This window comes from Rattus norvegicus, chromosome 19, assembly GCF_021556685.1.
Source record: "Rattus norvegicus strain SHRSP/BbbUtx chromosome 19, alternate assembly SHRSP_T2T, whole genome shotgun sequence".
In the NCBI taxonomy this organism is placed as follows: Eukaryota; Metazoa; Chordata; class Mammalia; order Rodentia; family Muridae; genus Rattus; species Rattus norvegicus.
Genome location: NC_141552.1, coordinates 39,337,787 through 39,360,493, shown reverse-complemented (window position 1 = coordinate 39,360,493; position 22,707 = coordinate 39,337,787). Strand labels below are relative to the sequence as shown.

Below are 22,707 nucleotides of genomic sequence, written 5' to 3'. Positions count from 1 at the left end.
TTCTATTTTTTTTTCCGGAGCTGGGGATCGAACCCAGGGCCTTGCGCTTGCTAGGCAAGCGCTCTACCACTGAGCCAAATCCCCAACCCCTAGAAATAACTTTAGAATACGAGCTGCCACTCCCCCTCGTTCTAGCTTTATCTTCCACTGTAGTAGACTCTGATCAGTCTACTTCCTTCATGTCCTCTCCTATTCCCCAGTGCTGGCTGACACATGGCGGGGCTCGGGAGAGCAGGTGGAAAGACTGTTTATTTATTTATTTATTTATTTATTTTAGGCAGTGGGGATGGGACCTAGGATTTCCACTTTGTTTTTTCGTTTTTTCAGAGCTGGGGACCGAACCCAGGGCCTTGAGCTTGCTAGGCAAGCGCTCTACCACTGAGCTAAATCCCCAACCCCGGGACCTAGGATTTCCACATGCCAGACAAGTGCTCCACGATGAGCTGCTGCAGCCCCAAACCAAACGCTGTTCTGAGCCTGAGCCGTACTTTGCCACTTGGCTGTCCCCCTACAGAGAGGCATAGTTCCAGAACCATGACCTGAACATAGATCTTGTCAGTTAGCCGGAAGTGCACCCCATCAGGATTTGAACCTTGAACCCGAGGATGCTATTCTGGGGCTTTGTCCCTTTGCCTCCCCACCCCCCTTTCTGGGCTGTGCACACTTGCTCTCCTGCCAGCATGCAGTCATCGGGGGAAGTGTCCTGTGTGCCCTCTGCTTGGGCTCCCGGCTTCTAGCACTGATTTCAGCTCTGCCTTGGCATGGGAGGTGAAGCTGAGGTAGACACGCACCATGGCTACCCTGGTACTAGAAAACCACAGCAGAGAGCAGAGCAAGCAGGCAGGCTGGTCAGAGCTTCTTAGAAGAGGGGAAACTGGCTAGAAAGTCCAAGAAGGAAGCACTCCCTAAAGTGAGGAAGAAGCAGGGCTCAGATACGGAAAGAGAAAGTGTTTGTGGCTGAGCATGGGTAGGAAGTTGAACTGGACCTCAGGGTTTGGAAAGGTCTGGGCTCACCTGTGGAGGGTGGAGAGGTTCAGCATGAGATCTGCTGCCGGCAGAACTGAAGCGCTAAGCTACCAGGGACTGATAGGGCCCCTGGACTAAGCAGATTCGGGGTGGGGCCCAGGTCAGGCGGGTCCTGGGGAGAAACCCTAAGGGAGAAGACCCTCGTAGCCAAAGGCACCAGAGTGAGGTCCAGGAATATTTAGCTCTTCCTGGCCTTGAAACGTGGAGATGAGTGGCAGTGTAGTCCTGCGGACAGGGTTGATAGGCTGGAAGGTAGCAACTGGGAAGGATGAGTTTCTAGCTTTGGAGGCAGGGGCAGGAGAAAAGGGTGATGTGCCCCTCTGGTCCCAGAACAACCATCCACATAAAACCCACCATCCAGGGTAGTCAGGTTAGGTAGAAATGCTTCCACCTCATTCACAGGGAAAGCCAGGGTCCTCTCAAAGGCCCAAGGCAGGCGCCACCCTTCCTTTCACTCTCCTCTGCGTTCGCTGGCTACCAGCTTGTTCCAGCACATTGCTACCTGGGGAACTTTGCACATCCCGCTCAGAGACACATTCCCTCACTGCACATGTATGCCCCCATCTTGAAGCCCCTCCTGCATGTCTGGCCTTTTGCACCTGTTTTGTCTTTATTAATCAACAAGCACCTACTCTGTGCTGGGTAGATGTAGACAAGACCTTCTTCTCTGGGTCCCTACCTGGTGGGAAAACCAGACGGTCCACAGCTGAGCCTGAGTCCAATCCAGAGAGCTAAGCATAGGGGCGGTGTGGGAAAGATGGGAGACTAGAGAAAAGGCATCCAGGGATCCAGGGTGTTGAGTGGCTCTTGCCTCTCTAATCCAGGGAATCCCTGGTGACCAGCAAAGTGTGAGCCCAGGGCTTGTGTGGGCCTCAGGGATGCCTCACCAGAACGGGTGGCTGCCACTGAACCACACCAGCCTTTACATTTTTAAAAATTCATTCATTTAATTATCTTGAGACAGAATCTCAGAATCTGTTTAATCCTGGCTGGTTTGGAATTCAGTTTGTAGACCAGGCTGACCTTGATCCTATGACCCTCCCATTTCTGCTTACAGCCGGAGCAGCCTTCAAAGCCTCTCTACTAGACACTTACGTATCCGGTTCCTGCTCTGCCAGGTGCTGGGACACAGCCCTGCAGAGCCAGCACCCAGTAGGACAGGAAAGCATGTGACGGAAATGCCAGGTTCCTCGGCATAAGAGCCATGGGAAATGAGAAGTAGAGGCAGGGCAGAGTGCTGGCCAGCTAGAGTCGGCAGGGCCTTCCTGGGCTCTGAGGAAACGTGAGCAAAGTCCAGTAGACAAGGGGGTGGGCAGTCTGTGAAAAGGTCCTGGTGAAGGGCTGTGCGCGTGGCCTCAGTGGAGGCTTTGATATTTGGTCTGAAGAAGGTGAGGGAAGGAGTGACTTTATGACTGAGGTGGCTCAGGGATTCAGTGCGGCCGTCTGTAGGGAAGGACCAGGTTGCGGTCTGGTGAGTCCGAGGCACTGACTATGCACTGGGGACCTGTCCTCGCGCCAGCCCTATTGGAAAAGGACTCAGGCCCAACACTCACAGGCACCTGCTCCATCTCTGTGCCAGACACCCTTGTCAGTTCTCCATGGAGGGTCCAGGAAGGCCAAGAGCCTAATCAATTAGTCCAGACCCAGGCCCCGACTCCAGACTGGTTCTGGTCCCTGCAGTGTCCACCAGCCTTGGCTTCCTAGACGTGGGGATGGAGGTGATCATGCTGCCAAGAACAGGAAACAAGGGGCGGCTGCTTCAGGGACGGGCGAGTGAGGCCAGGAGGGGCCCAGCGCCCCCCTCTTGTTGCCTGTCACCCCTCCTCAGACTCTCAGACTCCCACCCACTCAGCATACAGGGTTGCCGTGGCAACTGCAGGCTAGGGCAGGCTCCAGGCGCCCCCTCTCCTCCAGCAGCCGCTTCTCCTCCTGTCACCCTCCTGTCCCCACCCTAGGGCACTCGAGGACAGACCCTGCTGCACATGCCCTCTCCAGGCTAAAGGCAAGTATAGATAGAACTCAGACACAAACATTGAGGCAGATGTGTGGCCCCTGGAGGACACATCAGAGTTGAGTCACCAGCCTTGTTCCCCAGGGTCACAGGTGTGTGCACACCTGGGTCCATGAACTGCCACCATGGGGTCCTATTCTCTCATAACCTTGGAGCACAGCTGGGGACTGGGAGGGGCTTCATCTTCCAGGTCACTGTGTCAGTAGGGTAAGGCGAGAAAGCTCAGTGAGGGCTTTATAAACTTTTGGTCTAAGGAAGGTGGGAGCCATAGGCTGCTCTGAGCAGAAATCAGGGGGAGGGGACTGTGCTGGACAGAAATGGCACCCAGGAGAGTCTAAGAAGATACCAGATTCCACAAAGTGGCTACTGCAGCACCTTTCTCTGTTGTTGTGGTTAATTGAGACACGTGGTAGCCAGGTGTGATAGTGTCCACCTGTCATCCCAGCACTTGGGAAGCAGAAGCAGAAGGATTGTCACAAGCTTAGGCCAGCCTGAGGTTGAGTCCCCAGAACCTACAGAAACCCCCAGGTGTGGCAGTGTGCATCTGTAGCCCAGTGAAGACCGGAGGATCAAGGCTGCAGAGTTATCCAGGTGCTTGCTAGCTAGGCACTCTCCACAGCTGGTGAAGAGAAGTAAGACGGAGAGTTAGTGAAGACACGGCATGGTTACTACATCCTGACCTTATAAATACTCACCCGAGGGCTGGAGAGATGGATAGGTCACCTGCTAGGGACATGTGGCCTGCCTTTCCAGAGAACCCAAGTTCAGTCCTCAGCACTTCTCGGTCACTTTGGGGATCCAGTGCCTTTGGCCTCCTTTCGTATCAGCACTCAGGTGTACACATAATTAAAGTTTAAATACATATTCAATATGTAGCCTGGCCTGGGACTTGCTCTGTTGACTGACTAGCCTCAAGCTCACAGAGATCTGCCTGCCTCTGTCTCCATAGCCCTGAGATTAAAGGTGTGTGTACTGAGCTTAAATTTTATTTTGAAATAATGTTTAAGTTCTCCAGGCTGGCCTTGAACTCACTCTGTAGCTCTATCTGGCCTTCAATTCAAGACCCCCTTTTCTCTTTCTCCTAACTACTTGGACTGACAGTTCTGCACCACCACCACCACCACCACCACCCCCCCCCCCCAACACACACACTTTACTGGAGGAGCTCTTAGTCGGGCAACAAGGTTAACTGAGACCCTGTCATGGGTCCCAGCTAGGGGGAACTGCTGGTATCTTTAGAAGAACACAGGAGGCACAGAGATATTTCTCCTACACACCCAGGAAGGCAGTCTGAAACCCAGCCTGCAGTCCTCTTCAGCTCAGACCTATCTCTTAGAGTAATGAGAAAGTCAGTTCCTGCTGCCCAGGGTCCCAGACACCAGTCTGTGAAGTAGTGTGGCATTTGCAAGACTCTGCATACCCCATCCTGGAAGCTTTAACCCTTCCTGGTTCTGCATGGATTCCTGACCCAGCATCAGTGCTATAGAACACTGATTGTTGAGAGGATCCAGCATCCTCTGTGGGCATCTGTACACAAATGGCATAAACACTCGTATGCACACAAATACCTCCCCCAGCGCGCGCGCGCGCGCACGCACGCACACACACACACACACACACACACACACACACACACACACGGACAGATTGATATTTTTTAGTTTTCTTTTGTTTGCTTTTTAGAGACAAGGTCTCACACTGACTGTCCTAGACTTTACTATGTACACCATAGTGGTTTGAACTCACAGAGATCCACTTGCCTCTGTCTCACAAGTGCAGGGGGTAAAGGTGTGTACCACCACACCTAGCAGTAGCATACAAAGCCATTTTCCCAGCTCCCCCTCAAACAAATTGAAAAATTATACAATCCAAAGACATACTAACTTGATACTTGGATGCTTAGGGATAATGGCAGGAAAATATTAAAAGCTTTTGTTTTCCCATAATTAAGCCATATTAAATCATGTTTTTGTAAATGCAGAAAACTTTGGAAGGAGTCAACACTGCAGAGGCCACCTCTGGCGGTCTAGTCTGTGAGATGGTGTACACCCTCCATAGGTGCTAAGCGGGTGGAAACCAGGAAGCGTGCTGCAAATGTCTCGGCCAGGAACCAAGACTCCAGTGAAGTCCGAGACTGCAGTGCGGCCGGGCTTTGGCTACTCAGTGGGCTCTTTTCTCGTCTTCCTTCTCCGCCCTCTTCTTCCACCCTTTCAATTCCCTAACCCTAGATAGGAGAGAAAAAAGGATGGAGGGAAAAGGGCGACGGTGTCGTTAGCCTACTTCCTGCTGACTGGGGCCTCGAGTTCCTGGGGCAAGTTTGATCTTCACCGTCTCACATCTAATTTCTTCCTGTTTCTTCTTTGCTACTTAGCAAATGGCAACCAATCAACAACCCACCAAGCGGTTCTTGGGATCCTAGAATTTATATCCCCCAGAATTCCAAATCACGCCCCTGCTAGAAGGGGAGAAAAGGAAAAGAAGCCACAGTTCTCCGTGGCAGAAATGCCCCTTGCTCTCCATGTGTTTGACTTGAGTAGCCCCACCTTTAGGTACTTTAGGTGCTGGCTTCTAGCCCACAGGCCTGGGGTCCCGTCCTCAGCATTTCAAGGAAAAAAGAGCAAGGCAGGCCTGGCCACATGTACACAACTCCAATCTTAAGAAAGCTAGAACAAAGGGCTGGGTGTAATGCCTTGGAAGATGCTGCCTACAGCGGACCTAACAACCCCTGGGACTGCAGAAACAGCCATGGGCAGTCATGCACACTGATACCTGGGGTCCCAGCCAGAGGAGAAGCTGAGGTAGGAGAGTCACTGGAGCTGAGGAGATCACAAAAGCCTGGGCAGTATTGTAGAACCTTGCTGGAGGGTAGTAGTGAGTGAAGCCAGGTACAGCAGACACTTGTAATCCCAGCTTGCAAGAGACTGAGACAGGAGGGCTGCTGTGAATTCGAAGGCCAGCTTGGGTTACTCAAAAACCAAGCAGTCAAAATGACCCTGTAATTAATACCACTTACTGTATGCTTAAGTGGTTTGGAGACTGGGGATGCAGCTCACAAGAAGAATGAATTCTTAGTAAATTCGGGAGGCCCTAGGTTTCATCTGTACTCTAGAAGAAAACACAGTTTAAATGATTTAAGCTATGTCATATTTGACATATAATGTATGTGCGTATGTTTTACTCATGTGTATGGGCATCAACTCTGTGCTTGGTGACCTCGGGGTCCAGAAGAGAACATTGGATCCCCTTGGAATTGGAGCTACAGGTGATTATGAGCCACCATGCGGGCTCTGGGAACTGAACCAGGGTCCTCACGAATGGTCTTCACCACAAGGTTGTAGTTTAAAGCACAGCGTCCCTGGGCCTGCAGGAAGCCTAGAGCAGCATAAGGACAAATGGATACAGTGAGGACAGACCACTGACTCATTCCTGAGCTACTAGGACAGGTGAGGAAGAACAGGAAAGGGTCTGGCTTCTGACATGGATCTAGAAGGTGGCTGCCACTGGTGGCCAGGAGGGGTTCTTGGGGCCTGGTCCTGTCTGAGCTCACACTTGCAGCCTCCAAGTCTCTGCCACCAATAGGGCCTGAGGCTGTGAACCAGATGGGTCTCTGCATCCAGAATGCAGACTTGGGAAGAGTTCGCCGTCGTCTGTCTGTCACTGCTCTGTCCCATCCTCCCACCCCTATATTACTCTCCCCTTGATGAGGGTCTGACAAGCCTACTGCACACGTGTGGAGATTGTTGCTCTCATAACGGTATAATAATAAATCATAACAGTATAATAATAAATTATCTCCCCGAGGGTAGGGCTGGGGGAGGGGTGGTAGAGGATAGACCTAGCCCTAGGTTGTTTCAAGGTGACTCGATTTTGGGGACCTGGACTCACATGGGGCAGGAGCTCAGAGCCAGCCTCCTGTGAGTGTAAGGAACCATTTCCTTCTGCTTCTGAGGCTCGCACAGCTGGAAAGAAAGCTCCAGGAAAGGCAGGCGAAGTCTGCCTCCCAGAACTGGCTGGGACCGAGGGGGTGGTGGTGGTGAGTGCCAGTGTGGTCTATCCTGGTATAAATGGGGGGAAGGTGGCTAGATGGTCAGGGTCCCAGCTGGTAAAAAGAGAGCTGGTTATGGTGCTGAGAGGACGGGTTTCCTGACAGACCTGCCACCGTGGCAAGGGGTGGTAAGAGCAGGAATTAGAGTGTAAGCTGATGATGTTGGCGAACTACTGTTTATGAGCACAGGATCTGGCGTCATGGTGGACCATCCCAGACTGGGGGCTGGGGGACTGGAAGCTTTTGTGAGAAAGAAGGAAGGAAAGGAGAGGTAGGGTTGACAAGTCAGCAGGGTGCTACCTTCGGAGTAGAGGAAAGTTGAGCTTTGAGATGAACCATGTCACCTGTCCCTTAGCTGTGGAAGGTGAGGGGCAGGGTGGGAGCTCTACTCAGGTAATCCTGCCATAGAACTTACAAGGGAGATGGCAGGAGGAGAAGTAGTAGGTCTGAGATTCAGTCAACAAATACGATTTCTCAGTCTGTAGGGCTTGCTCTAGAAGTTGGGTGTGGTGGTCATGACCTCAGATATCTAGGTCCCCAGATGGCAATTCCCTATCCAGACAAACCGTTCCGTATGAGCAGGATGATAGCCAGCCCTGGGATAACTGTGAGTTCCAACTGTGCACCGAGGAAAAGACACATGTATATGCAAAGGCCCCAGGCAGAGAAGAGTGGGGAAAGGGACCTAAGTGGGTCGTGCTAGGTGGATTCTCAAGGACTTTGAAATGGGAGGAGGGAGGAAGAGCAGCAGAGCTGTGTGGAGGGATCCCATGCTGGAAAGAACAGACTTGGAACCTATTGGAATGGAGTGGAAGGGGCAGGCGGGGGACACCATGGTGCTGCCTCTCCAGACCTTTCCTAGAGTGAGTTCTTATAGGCCGTTAGCAGGTGAGGTTGATGGCCCTAGGCTGTGGTGGCCCTGAAGACTGGGGTATGAACGTCACAGAAGCAGAAAGTAGGGAAGGAAGAAACTGCAAGTCACAACTGATGGCCTGGGAGGAGCTTGTGACCAAGGAGGCCATCAGAACACCCTTGGTCCCTACTCCTCCTCCCACCCCGACTGCCTGTCTCCAACTCCCCCCGAGAGTCCCCTAGAAAGGAAAGAGGGGACTTGGGTGTCCCTGGTCCCCTATCTGTGGCGCCAGCCAGCTGGATTCTAATTAAGCTGCCAGAGCAGAGAGACAGGAAGCAGAGGCTAGGGGCGGGGCTGGATTCCTGCCCGAGCTGGAGCTGAAATCAGGTTAGACACCCCTTGCCCTCCTTGAGGGATGGAGATGCTTAGTGATGGAGAGGAGTGAGCAGGGCCAGGGGGCAGGGATGAGGTTGAAGCTGCTTTGGTGTGGGTGGGTGCTGGGCAGCCATGCTGACCTGTCAAGCTGCCTCCAGAGAGGTTCCCCTGGAGAAGAGGGACCAGAGCTGGTGAGCGCGACCTGGGACAGGGTAATGTGCAACAGGCCCAGGAAGGGCCTCACCACTGACAGAAGACAGAAGACAGATGCCCTCTGTGCTTGCTGAGGTCAGCTCCTGCCCGGTGTCATTCCCCTGTCCTCCTTCAGGCTGGTGGGCCAGGCCTTGGTACCCTGGTGATGCGGGGCAAGGCCCCCCCCACAGTCCGCTGAGATCACCGTGCCCGCCCCTGGCCTTCGCCATGGCCCGCTTGGCTGCAGCACTCTGGAGTCTCTGTGTGACGACTGTCCTCGTCACCTCTGCTACCCAAGGTAGGTGTTGGGAAGGGCTGGGTCTCCAAACCTGGATGGGAGGGTGGTAATAGGAGTTCTCTGTGGACTGCAGCCTCTATCCCAGATGAAGCCGGACCAGGCCAGAGGGAACCTGGTGATGCCGCTCTTGGCAGGTACTATTGAGGGATGTTGAACCTCTAGCAGGCTAGGGCACCAGGGGACCCCGAGGACCAAGACAGGCCTTCCGGGGGACCACCTATTTCTCTGTCTTTCCTTCCCCCTCATTCATCACATCTCTGAGTCTCACTGGGACCAAGGCTTAATTAAAGCATGCCTGCTGACGTTTATTTAAAAACAAGTAATTACGCGGCCGGCTCCGGCCTGGGATCCTGCACATGCCACAATTAGTGCCCTGAGCATGCTGCCCAGCGCCGATTACTTAGTTACCATCACAAGTCGGGTACTAGCTGGGTGCAGGGCAACAGAAGCTGAGATGGGGTCTGTTGGCCTTGCCCTCTCCAAGGTCCCCTTCCCCAGGTTGCCAGCCCTGTCCTCTGGAAAGTCACAGGGATGAAGGGACACTGTCAGCCTTGTTCTGAAGCCTTGGCAGGGTCCTGCTGGTCGCTGACCCAGTCTCCCCAGTACCCAAGTTCCGGGAGCAGCCCCTGACAGGCCAGAAGGGGCTGCCTCCACCCCCAGCCCCATGTGAGCCAGCCCTCCACCCCCGGCCTCCCTCCCTGACTAGAGAAGCTAAAATTAGAGGAGGAAGCAGATGGCGTGACAGGCGCACATGGGAAACTTTCTCTCAGCTGGGGCTCTACTCATCCCTAAAACCCAAGGCCTGGCTGCTCTAACCCCGGGGACCCTCTCTCTAAGAGGGGCTGACCTGGCTCTGCTGCCACAGACACCTTTCATAGCACTTCGTGTGCTCCCAGCTGTTGTGCTCCCCCAGATACCTGTAGCTTCTGCCCTCCCTGGCCCCGTGTGCTGGGGCAACCAGTGTCCCATGATGCTGGCCAGGGCAGCCTGGCTCATGTCACCCCTGGATCTTGAGAAATATCCATAACAAAACAAACCACAAAAGAGCAGCTCATCAGCATATTAACTGTAGATTAACCTCTGATGTCAGGAGAGGGATCTTGGACCTGTGACCAGGGACCAAGGACCCATTAGGTTATTTGGAGCCACCAGCCAGGCCAGGGAGCAGCAGAGTTGGGACTTAGAGCTGTGCTGTGTAGCTGATTGTCACAGAGGGACCCCTCATGTGAAGCTGTCTGCTGTGAAGCAGCATGCCACCCTCCTGTGATGCCAGCATTTGGGGGGGGGGGGTCAGGAATTTAAGGCTAGCCTTGACTACTTAGATTTTGAGGCCACCTGGCTATGTGTAAGCCTGTTTCAAAAAACCAAAACAAAGGAAAATTCCTTTGGTTTAGAAATTCAACTGTATGATCCTGACCTGTGGGTACCCATTTTACAGCTTGGAAAAACAAGGCCCTGGGAAGCTACTACTAGTGGCTTTCTGAACTTAAGCATGCAAAAGGTTGGGTGTGGTAACACATGCTTGTTATCTGAGGATTTGGGGGGAGTTTCAAGCCAGGCTGGGCCACACAGCAAGACCCTATCCCCAGAACAATAAGTAGTAAGCAAGGCACAGGTCAGTGGCAGAATGCTTGCCTGGGTGTGGTCTGCTCCTTGTATGGTGTGCGGTGGTACAGGGAAGTCCCCAGGACCACTCTTACTGTGACAACTGACAAGCTGTAATTCACTTGGGGCCAGCAGCAGCCATGGAAGTTTTTTTTTGCAGTGGGAGGAGAGATTCATCCGAGTCTGAAACAGAATAGTAAAGTCCTCACAGCGTTCAGGCCGTCCCCAGCTTTAACTGAAGCCACACCCCTAGACTTGTTTGATAATCTGCACGGCAGCCACTCCTCCAGAGGACTACACCCTACCACCTCTCATCCCCTGATGAGACTTGTCTGCTAAAACTGCCATAGCCTTCGACCCACCAACCCACCCCCGCTGTTCAGGAGAACAAAGCCCTACATCCTAGCGTCAGCCCAGCCAGCTCCTGCTGAGGTCTCTGCAGCTTGAAGGGGGAGCCTCTCCCTCCATGTCTGCACATAGTCTTTCCCGTGCATGTGTGTGTGGTTCCCTCTTCGGGTGGAGAGTGGCAGTGCCACCCTGATGTCCTAGCCAGTCAGGAGGCTGAAGTAGGAGGATCACAGTTCCAGGGCCGATCTAAAATATACCCCAAATGCTCCCTTTTTGTATGGACCCTTGTCAGACTGGATTGGGGCCCTCTTTGACAGCCTCATCTTAAATTGGTTTCTGTTATAAAACATCTCCAAGCCAAATGTGGCGGTGCACACTATCCCAACAGATGAGGCTGAGGCAGGAAGGAAGATCACTGGGCTTGGGGATAGCTCAGGGAACTTAATGAGTTCAAGGTTAGCACAGACCCTATGATAGGGTCACTGAGACCCTATCCCTGAGGGAGAAATTGTGTGTGTGCGTGTGTTCTCAATAACACATGCCTGTAGTCCTAGCTTGGGAAAGTGGAGGTGGTTCAAGTCAGTTCAAGGCTGTATTACAACTTTAAGTCTAGCCTCAGCCACATGAGACCCTGCCTTAGTTTAGTAGTTGGGGAGAAAGGCCCCAAAAGACACTGTCTCCGAGCACAGCCATTTTCCGAGGTAGGGGGGCTTAGTTCTTCAGTTCAGCATAAGATTTTGGGGGACAGCTAGTGAGATGGTTCAGGTGGATCGAGGTGTTTGCTGCATAGCCTGACTTGAATTCAGTCCCCAGAACCATTGATAAAAAAGTGTACAGATTGCCCTCTGACCTCCACCTGTGCACCCTCATACATACACACAAAATGTGAAAAGTTCTTGATTGTTTTTAAAGAATTTGGGGCACACAGTTGTGGCTGATCCATAACTTCCAAGATGATCACCCTTTCTTACCAAGCAGGGCATCACCAGGTGAAGACTTCATCAGCTCTGGGCCAAATCACCCCTTTTTCCACAGGGGTTAAAACTCAGTGCTATAGGCCTGATTCATATAACTAGTTTCCCAACATGGCTGAGCCAACAAGTTCTTTATTCCCTGGTGACTATGACACTGTCCCCAACTGTTCTGCAGGCCTGAGCCGGGCTGGACTCCCATTTGGATTGATGCGCCGGGAGCTAGCATGCGAAGGCTACCCCATTGAGCTGCGGTGCCCGGGCAGTGACGTCATCATGGTGGAGAATGCAAACTATGGGCGCACAGATGACAAGATCTGCGATGCCGACCCTTTTCAGATGGAGAACGTGCAGTGCTACCTGCCTGACGCCTTCAAAATCATGTCACAGAGGTGAGCCTGCTCTTCACCCTCCACGTGTCCTGCAGGAGTTTCCTGAGCACGGGCTACAAGTGAGCTGGAGTTGCTTCACAAGGACAGTGTCCCCTCACTCACTCACCCCATAGAGCAGTGGTTTCCAACCTTCCTAACGTTCCGACCCTTTAATATAGTTCCCCAGGTTGCGGTGACCCCCAACCATAGAATTATTTTTGTTGCTTCTTCCTAACTATAACTTTGCTGTTGTTTTGAATTGTGATGTAAATTTGTCAGGTGTAGGATATCTTGATATACAACCCCTCCAAAGAGGTTGTGGCCCACGGGTTGAGAACCAGTGCTAGAGATGCTTGCCCATGTTGAGTTCGGGTAGGAGCTTGCAGACCCAAAGCAGAGGGAGAAGTTTCTCCAAAGAAGGGCACCTGGCTGTACAGAATTGTCCTGAGCATTTGAGGAGCGGCAGCTGTATGGTGTAGTTGTGGTGTGATGTCTGAGCATGTGTGTGCAGATGTGCAGCTTGTGTTTGTGTCTCTGAGCAGGTATGTATGTGGATAAAGGTGTATTTGTGTGTCTGAGGAAGTGTCCAGGCTGGGGCGGCCCACATGTGAAGTTGCACAACGTACTGGACTAGTCAGTCCGTCAGGTTTCTCGACGTGCAGCTGCCCCTGGGACTTCCGGCCTGCTCTCTTGCCATCGCCTTGCCTGTGATAGTCCATTCTTCCTGTGCAACCAGTGGGCATCAGTGGAGATTTGAGTCGGGTCCTATGCCTCTGCTTAGAACTCTGGTTCCCACCTTCTTCTTGAGGCTCAGAGTGCACTGTGCGGCCTGCCCTGACCAATGCCCCACCTTTGCTGTGGGCTCACTCAGTTCCAGCTGTGCAAGGCCCTCACTGTATCATGCTTGTAGGCTCAGTTCTCAGCATTGAACATGCCTCAGAATTTGCAGCCCTGTAGCCCAAAGGCTCCTAACCTCCTTTTCTGGTCTGTCACACGGGTGCTTCATGGGATCTGTGGGATACAGGAGCCTGGCCTGTTAGTTGGGAAGTGACAAAGCTAATTGCTGGGATTTTATTGTTGTTCTTGGTTTTTTTAGAAACATGAGTATCCCTGCTGTCCCTTCTGCCCTGAGGTCCAAGTGGCTGTTCTATGCTTCCTTATGGCTGTCTACCTAACTGGATACTTTAGCACACTCTGAAGGTGCAGGCCCCTGTCCTTTTCCTGACCCCTTCAGGGCCCTGCCTTTCAACCATATTTCCATCAGATATTTAGTTTTTGCTTGGTATTTTATCTTATGTCGTCCCTAACTCTAAGCTATTGGCCACACAGGGACAACAGACTTTTGTCCTTTACTGCTATGGCTATGGCCAGGTACACGTAGGCACTCACTTGATGCCTGAGAGGTCAGAGTTCAGGGCATCTGTAGCATGGTAAAAAAAAGGCAGGACAGCTGGGAGCAGCATAGTTGGGACAGGGGAGAGGAAGGCACCAAGATCGTCACAGGACATGGAAGACCGACTGGTTCTACGTATGCAAGGCTGGAGTTGCCTTGCCGCCTTTGCCCCATCCTCCTGATACCTCATCCCGCCTCCCAGCCATGACTTAAGCCCTGCCCCCTTCCTTGGGAGCACCCTGGTCCCTTTCCACCGTATCCACAGCTAGGGCTAGAGCAGAGCCGTCCATGTCCTCCCCTACACAGGAGGCTGAGTAGTGAGCTACAGGGGCCTTAGGAGCTTTGTGGGAAAGGCTTTGGGGGCCCTCAACTTGCTTCCTCTCTGAATGCTACGACCTTGTGTCTGTGAGGATCATGGCTAAGCTGCTGGGACAGATGCCATAGGATAGTTGGCACAAACGTTCACTGCACCTTCGGGCTTCCACTTCCTGGAGTCCCACCCCTTAAAGACAGACACACCCACCCTCCCATGGTAGTTCATTCCAGCTTCAGGGGAGTTTGGGCTGTGATGCTGGGGGATCAAAAATTCTAAAGTGAATGCTTTTGGCGACATTTTGTGCATTTACCATCTCAGCTTAGTTCCAGAACATTCCATGGCTTCAAAAAGAAACCACGTAGCCTTTATCAGCTGCTTCCCATTCTCCCGTTGCCCCTGCTCTGTGTTTTCTGTCCAGGGATTTGCCTAGACTCTATCTCCACATACACCAACCTGCAGCCTTTCCTCAGAGTCACTGTTGACATTTATCCTTGGTTTGCTTTGAGTCAGCACCATAGCCCCTTTTCTGTCATGTGGCAGGCTACATTGTACAAGACAGCTACACCAGTGATGCCACCAAGAGCTCAAACAGGCTACATTTTGCTTAGCATTCCTCCACGGGCAGGCTTTTGTGTTGTCTCCCCCTGTTGGTGGAAGTAGGCAGTGCAGCTGTGCACATGCGTGTTGAGGATTTGTTCACACACGTGTTATAAATTCTCTAGAGCACATTGCTGAGGACCAGGATTGCTCTGTTGTATGAGGCCAATGCTGAGCTTGAAAGAAAGGGTTTGGGTGGTGGCTAACACCAGACCTTGCCATGCCGAGTTCCCCCATTTCCTTCCCAGCCTCCTGCTGATTTCCCCTCTGTCCTTCCCGGTTCCGGGAAGAACTAGAGCTAATTCAACTTACTTTTCTGTTCATTTTGTTTGTTTGTTTGTTTTTTTGTTTGTTTGTTTTTGTTTTTTTAATTTCAAAGACAGGGTTTCTTTGTGTATCCCTGCAACCCTCTGTAGACCAGGCTGGCCTCAAACTCAGAGATCCACCTGCCTCTGCCTCCCGGGTGCTGGGGTGGAAGGTGCATGTACCACCTACCAGCTCATGTCACTTACTGTAAATGCTCACCCCTTGTCTGGCCACTCCAGGGACAGGGAATGGTGTTGGCTGCATTTCTTGTCTTTGTGACCTTACAGAAACAACTTAAGGGCTTGTTTTGGCTCTGGGTTTCAGAGTTCAAAACATCACTGCAGAGCTGTGTGGCAGAACATGGTTACCCCCATTCATGGCTGCCAGGAAGCAGAGGGGAAGTGAGGGCATTCTGCCTCTCTCCTCCCCTTCTATTGCGTCAGTCTACACTGTCAGGCCATGGAGTTTGCCTGAAGTTGTCCACATTCAGGTGGCTCTTCTCTCTGGTACCCTCACAGACATACCTAGAAGCACACCTGACTAATGTCGTAGGCAGTTCTAAACCGGGTGTAGCTGACGAGGATGACCTGGGACAGGAAGCTTAGCTGGGTACTGCTGGTGGGAAGGAGCAGTGTGAAGAAGCAGGGAGAACTGGACCTGAGGCGTCCTGCAGGAGGAGACAGGACAGGGTCTGTGGGGTGACTGGACCTGAGGTGTCCTGAAGGAGGGGACAGGGTCTGTGGGGTGACTGGACCTGAGGTGTCCTGCAGGAGGGGACAGGACAGGGTCTGTGGGGTGACTGGACCTGAGGTGTCCTGAAGGCGGGGACAGGACAGGGTCTGTGGGGTGACTGGACCTGAGGTGTCCTGAAGGAGGGGACAGGGTCTGTGGGGTGACTGGACCTGAGGTGTCCTGCAGGAGGGGACAGGACAGGGTCTGTGGGGTGACTGGACCTGAGGTGTCCTGCAGGAGGGGACAGGGTCTGTGGGGTGACTGGACCTGAGGTGTTCTGCAGGAGGGGACAGGGTCTGTGGGGTGAGTGAGCAGCCACCAAATGTGGACAGGGTCTGTGATGGTGTCTTCGGGTTATATAATAAGGCATCCTTTTCTATACTGGCCAGACCTAGGAGAAGCTGGAGGGACCTGGAATCAGTGAATTCCCTGTAGAGATTCATGAGTCTTCTGGCCAGCTGTAGACCCTCTCTCTCAGACACCCTCCAGAGGGTGGCAGTGCCCATGGGAAAGGCCAAGGTGGTCACAGCAGGCACTGAGTCTTCTGAGGACGGTGTGTTTACAAAGGTGCCCATCATATATGGTGTTTGTGCTTTGTCTTCAGACACACCAGAAGAGGGCATCAGGTCTCATTACAGATGGTTGTGAGCCACCATGTGGTTGCTGGGAATTGAACTCAGGACCTCTGGAAGAGCAGCAGCAGCCAGTGCTCTTAACCACTGAGCCACCTCCCCAGCCCATCTGTGCTTTTTAGTAACCAGCACAGGGGCTTTACACTCAATTTAAAGAAAAATGCCAAAGGTGTCTGGTCCAGGGAGAGCCTGTCTCGTGGCTGTGGAGGCCTGTGGGAAAGAGCAGGCAGGAGGCAGAACAGCACTCCAGTCTCCGCGCTCCATAGTGCCTTCCCATTGGAACTGTACATTTGCCCTCCGACCCTAGAGCCTTCTGAGTCTGAGTCCATTATTCTCATCTCCTTTTCCCTTCTCCTTCTGTAGATGTAATAACCGAACCCAGTGTGTGGTGGTGGCCGGCTCTGACGCCTTTCCTGACCCCTGTCCTGGAACCTACAAGTACCTGGAGGTGCAGTACGACTGTGTCCCTTACAGTGAGTCATCTTGTTCCTCATGCCGTCTTGGGCCCTTCCCCTAGTGGAGCAGGGAAGGAGAGCCTTGATCAGTACACATGTGCACACACGTGCACACGTCCATAGGGCTGGGCACAGGGCAGCAGGCTTGCTCCCATTCTGGCACACTCTTCTCACAGACACTTTTCCACATTTGGTGGCTGCTCTCCTCCCACCACACAGACTCTGTCCCTTCCTGTAGGGGTGTCTTCAGCCCTAGTCACCTGCCCACTCCCTGCTTCTTCACATGCCCTTTGCTTGCTAAAGCCCCTCAAAGCCACACTCTTACAGCATGCTGGCCTCTCTCCAGCCTCCCACCTGCTCTGCCTCCCTCCTGACAGTGGACATATCCTCACAGCCCTCACCATCATCATCTCCTCCACACACCCACTCCTGCCCCTTCTTCAGCATGGAAGCCAAAGACATCTTCCAAGATTCCTACTGCCTGTTAGTTTATGTATTGCCCTGAGAACACTTCCTGTCCACAAAGGAAGTGCTGCCATGTTGGAATGACAGTGCCCCCTAAGATGATCTTTGGGAGCCAGAAGCCTAACTACCCTGCATCTGACCAAGGGAAATAGTCAAAGGCTTGTTCATCCTCGCACTCCCCAGCACCACCAGTCTTCCTGCCCACTCTCCTCCTCCTCCACCCATCGCCCCTTCTGTCCTCTCATCTGGCCTCACACAGCCAGCCTGGAGGTAGGGAGGCCCTCTAGGCAAAAGGGGAGGAGACAAGACCATCAGGGTGTCCAAGTGTGAGGGGCAGGGGAGCAGGAGACTTCGTAACTCTCCCTCCTCTCCCCTCCCACGCAGCTCTCCCACCCCCACCCCTCCAACCTTTGATTTCTCCTTGCAGGTGAAGCCAGGATGATGGGTGAACAGGGTCACTTACTGCTCGCGTAACTTTCTTCTTTTAGTCTTCGCCCTTTCCTTTCAGTGCCTGAGGCCTTCTTCCACCGCCTGAGGGGGATGCCCGTCTGCTCCCCGAAGCCTCCCCACAGCACTGGGGACACTGCCCACCCACAGCTGGGGCAGCAGGGAGGGAGGTGGGATGTGGCAAGCCTAGGACAGAGGGTTGGGCAGGTGGTGTGAGGTTCAACTGTGGCTCCTGACTTGTCTGGCTCTGAAACCTGCAGCAAATGACTTAAAATTTCTTCGGGTGCTGCAGACGGAGGCGTGAGTCCTGGAGATCGGGAGTGACAAGCGCTTGGCCCTGCGGCCAGAGTCTGCTCCCAGGAGCAAAGCCCCGAAGGCAGAGGCTGCGACTTCACCCCCCAGCGCCCAGCCCCGAACCTGGTTCAAGATGTGCTCAGTGATGGTACGGACGCTCTTTCCCGCCACCTGAGCCTCTTACTCCTCTGTGATGGGGGAGGGGATCAAAGCGTGCCCAGAGTACTTAAAGTAGTAGACAGCACGGGGCCCAAGCTGCTTTGTGCCCCAGGCCACCATAGGTCTTAGGGAATGGCCGCTGCATGGCCTCCTCTGTGTGGTTCACATCTCTGAACCTCAGTTTCCCCAGCTGTAGTCAGAGTCCTGGTAGGCCTGACTGCAAGGGCCTGTACTGTGCCTGCATCCTCACGAGCACTGCTGTCACTGTGACTACACTCCACCTCTAACCAGTTACTGCTATTGCCTTGGTAATCAAAACAAGAGTAGCAACAGTTAGTGAACCCAGCTCTCCAGACAGGTAGTCACAAGACCGGAAGAGTCCCTGGTCTAGTCCACAGTCCAAACCAAGGTACAAGAAATAAAGTGGCCATGGGTCCTGAGTGGAGCTTAAAAATCTAGAGCAACATCCCCCTTGTGTGGCCCAGGAGCATAACTCAGGAAGATGGGCTGTGGGGTGAAAAGTGATCCAGGGCACGGGTCATGGGCAACTTTGATGAAGGAGAATGCAAATGAGCCTTCGAAGACAGTGTACACAGAGCAGGGGTCACGGGTAGGGCTGACCTCAAGTGCTCCTGGGCATGCAGAGCTAGTAGGCTTGCTTACATTAGCTCCTGTCCCTGCCCCCCAATAGCCGGGGTTGGGGTCCAGGAATAAATAAAGCTAGGGAGAGGATAGGCACACACTTCATGACTTTCCCTGAGCATATCCTGAGTGCTAGGCCCTGGGCGAGGCGCTGGGCAGCCAGACAGGGTCCCTGCACAACTCAAGTGGGTGCCCAGGGGAGGTTGACCTGGTCAGCCACAGGACCTTGGACTTCAGAGGCTGGGGTGACCCCAGTGCTGGTGAAGGTGGGGCAGGGGTGGGGGCAGGGATCCCACAGCTGGGAGGGGGGGGTCACTGGAGTGTGGGAAACCCAGACATTGAACTAACACTGGATTTGCTTTGCAGCTGAGCACAGCCTAACTCTCCCTTCCTCCCCAGGTGCCACCTGTGCGTCATCAAGGGCGGTGGGCAGGGTAGGGTGCAGCTAGGGCTCCTGGGCCTTTGGTGGACTGGGCAGAGCAGCTGAACCTTGAGGCCACCCCCAACTCCTTCACCCCCCTGGGAGTGTAGGAGCCTGTCTGCCACGTGCTGTCCAGCCCAGTCTATGTCCCCTCCAATTCTGTGCCTCTTGTCTCCCCTACCCTGGCTCTGTCTGAGGCCAGGGGCACCTGCCCGCCTGCCTCTGTTGTTCTGTGTCTGGCTCTACTGGCCTCTTTTTGTGCGTTCCAGGGATCTGGAGGGTTTAGGGGAACACAGCTGGATTCAGGTGGGGCCTACTCAAAGGGAAAGTGGCTCAGCCTATGCTCTTGGCTGAGAGGGGCACCAAGGCCCCAGAGACACCCTTCTCTCCGCCCCTGTTTCAAACAGGGGTGTTGGCACACAGGGTGAAGAGGAGCCCCTGGTTCCCTGCTGCCTGGTGTTACCCCAGCCTATTCGGGCTCCTCTTTATACCTGGGGACCCTCCTGCCTGAGGGCTCTGTCTACCTGCCTGTCTGTACCATACCCAGTCTCTTTGTCTCTTCCCTTCTGTGTGTCCCCCTGACCCTTCTCACTTTCTCCTCAGCACCCTCTCACCCCATCCTACCCCCAAAAGAAGGGACTTGGGGGTGGGGGCTGAAATGCTATGGAAGGGGTTGGGAAAGCAGGAGGAAAGACAGGAAGAGGGGGCGTGTGGCCAGAAAAGAAACAAAAGCAATTTAATCTTTTTTTTTTCTCTTTTTTTTCTTGCACATTTTTTTTCAATTTGTTTTCTCTCTCTCTTCCGATGCTTAAAGTAGAAGTGGAGCAGAAAGGTAAACGCACTGTTACCAATGCTAACCCCTAACTCACACTTTGTTCCACCCGTACCATACTCATGTGGCCCACCCCTCCCCCCCTTCTTCTCCCCCACCCTACTTGGTCCAGTGATTTCCCTGCCCCGGGTGTCCTCCCAGCACAGCTGGGCTGGCCCTGGTGCTGCAGCACCACCAAGGCCAAGGTCATGGCCTTGGGCTTCTCCACCCTCCAGATACTCACGGAAGCTCCTCTCTGAGCCTGGGCAAGATACCCCACTCCTACACCCGTCTCTCTTTCTCTCTCTCTCCTCTCACCCCCCTCTGTACCTCTCTGGTCCCTGGTCCCTGCAGGGTACCTGACCTCATCTCTCATTTCTTTTGCCTCCCTTAGGAGAAATGTGTAAGCTTCCAGGCGGGTGGGGAGGGAGGGACTGACTCCCCAGCCTCCACAGGCACCGGTAGAGGTCTCTCTTCCTCTCCTCCTCGCTCTGTCTCTTCCTTCCCTTCTTCTTCCTCTCCCCACCTCTCTCTCTCTTCTCTCTCCTTTCCCCTTATACCTCTTGCAAAGTGTTTCTGGCAGAGGGCGGTGGGATGGAGAGAAACTTTTTTCCTTTGGGGGACCAGATTTCTCCTCTCTCTCTGGCTCCTGGTGGCTTAAGTTCTTCTGGTTTGGCGATTCCAAGGCCCAGAGCTGTTGTGGAGCACAGAGAGCCAGTCCTCCTCACACTCCACCCTCCTGACCAGTTGGGTCTAGTGCTGGGGAGGGTTGTCAGCTATCCCAGTCCCCTGGGAGGGGCAGCCTACCAAAACCCTGGGATGGGGGTGGGGGCGGGCTTCCTGGAGAGGGAGGGAGTGGGTTCTGTCTCTGCACAGCTGCAGTCAGGGTTTCTTCCGGGCTGATGTGGGAGAGGACCAGGGAGGGGTGGTGGAGGTCATAGACTTGCTCTGGGGACTTCCACAGGCCCCGTAATTTCTTGCAGGGAGCCCCATGGTGGTGGATGAGGGTGGCCTGCTAGTAGTAGGCAGGAGGAATGGACAGCAATGAGATGGCCCTTCGGGGTTCCTCTTTGCCTTGAAATTAAGGTGGTCTGTGGAGGATCCCCTGCCAGGGAGGTGGGTGGGGTCCCTCTGAGCTGCTCCCCTCCCCTTTCCTTCCCACCTTGCCCATCTCAGAGGCTGGGCACCATCCCTCCCTTGCTCTCCTGAGTCAGCCCTGCACTGGCCACTCTTCTTGCAGGCTTGGAACTACGGCACTGGATCTCCTCTCCGGGCTGGGCTGGGGGAGGGAAGAGGTGTTTGGGAGCTGGGTGCTGAGGAGGGGTCCTGGCTGCCCAAGGCCCCTGGCAGACCCTTCCTCGTCTTTCCCCCCACCTTGAAATGACCTCTAACTGTGCCTTTCTCCACTGGTACCCTCTGACTGGCTCAGGCCCTCTTCACGCACACACACCCCAGGCCTGGGTTCTATGAGATCAAGGAAAGATCTGGGGAAACAGGAAGAAAGGGTGGGGCCAGGTAGTCTGGTCAGAGGGTACAGATAAACTGACAGGAATGCCGGGGCTTAGAACCCAGGCTTAACTTTGGCTAAAGGGGCTGTGTTACTACTGGCTGTCTTGTGCCCTGGTGCCAAACCGCCCCAGTGTTGTGAAGGGAGAACTGCAGGTTGCACATATCCCCAACCAGCCTCACTGATGAGCTAGGCTGGAAGTAGGCACTAGACTTGGCTCCTACCCGGGTGTCCCTCACAACTGAGGCTGCCCACCATGCTGGTGCCAAGTCCTCCCAGCCCTCCCTGTGCCCCTGGGGCTAGCTGCTTTGGTGACGGGCCAAGCAGGAGCAGAGAATTCACAATAGACCCACATATAACACCCTACAGCCCTGGCCTGCCTGTGGGTTCTGTCATGAAGTGAGGGGGAGGTACCAGCCCTCCTGAGGGAAGGGGCTGGCCCACAGTACTCAGGGACAAGGAGGGAGTTGGCCACACTGACCTGCCGGATCAGTAGAGTAGGCTAGGAACAGGTGGTGCTGGGCTGTGAGGGGCAAGGGTGGGCAGGCCAGCGGTGCCAACGAGATGCAGTCGAGGTTTTCCTCTTTTCAGGGAATGGGGGGGTGGGGCGGGGCCCCCCACCTTTCTGACACCAGCGCTGCCTTGGTCCCTCCTCCCGAGCCGGGGATGGTCACAGGTAAATCGGGGTCCGGGGCAGGGGAGGTGGGGGGTTGGCTGGGGTGGGCTGGGGCTTTATCCTAGCACCTGGTTCCCTCCCTTGCCCCCTCCGAGCTGGACCTGGGACTGCCCCTGGAAGGGACTCTCAGTCGGGCCTGGGCCTTGGAGTGAATTCTCTGCTCACCCCCTCTCTCCTCGCCAGCACTAACCTTTTCTTCCCAGGTGGTCTCCAGAACGCCTCCCTTGGAGCCAGGACTTTGTGGATACACACACCCCTCCTTGTCTCTCTTCCCTCTGCACAGCTCCCTCACCCCAAATGTCCCGGGAGTCCTGTTCTCCATGTCCCCACTCCACCCTTGTGCACCAGTCAGTGTGTGCTTCTGAACCTGAGCCACCAGAGACCCTGCCGGCTGGGGCAGCACTGGACTCCTCCCTAGCCTAACCCAGGAGCTGCTTCCTCCGTCCTCTCCTCAGCTACCTACTTGGCGGGTGCCAGCTGAGTGGAACCCAGACAGCATCAGGGACCTGAGGAGAAGGATAGACAGCCCTAAGATTTCCTGCCAGAGTGGGTGTGGAAACATCACTCTACCTTGCAGCTTTTGGAGGAGGAAGAAAGTGAAGTTTTTGTTTTTATTTTAAAGAACAAAGAAAGTCTACCCCTGCACGGCTGGTGAAGGATGGGATCCCAGCCCCTAGTTTTTCCGTGGAGGCAGAGAGGAGAGGCCAGGGTACTGAACCTTGAGGCTAGGTGGCATTGCAGCAGAGGACCCACTCCCCA

General features: G+C 54.1%; 1 protein-coding gene across 11 annotated transcripts in view; it reads left to right on the top strand.

Annotated features, from left to right (window-relative positions):
* Window positions 1–22,707, top strand: part of Adgrl1 (adhesion G protein-coupled receptor L1) — a 42,165-nt gene that overhangs the window by 6,493 nt on the left and 12,965 nt on the right. For 3 of the 11 annotated variants that reach the window (NM_001431366.1, XM_087595112.1, XM_087595107.1), the window contains exons 2-4: window positions 8,639–8,800; window positions 11,903–12,116; window positions 16,435–16,544. In NM_001431366.1, the coding sequence (NP_001418295.1) occupies window positions 8,731–8,800; window positions 11,903–12,116; window positions 16,435–16,544 (394 nt within the window). In that variant the 5' untranslated portion in view covers window positions 8,639–8,730. Of the gene's footprint in view, window positions 1–8,638; window positions 8,801–11,902; window positions 12,117–16,434; window positions 16,549–17,741; window positions 17,881–19,768; window positions 19,787–21,863; window positions 21,949–22,707 lie in introns of those variants that run through there. The other 8 variants (NM_022962.2, XM_087595106.1, XM_087595110.1 and 5 more) reach the window with 5 other exon arrangements.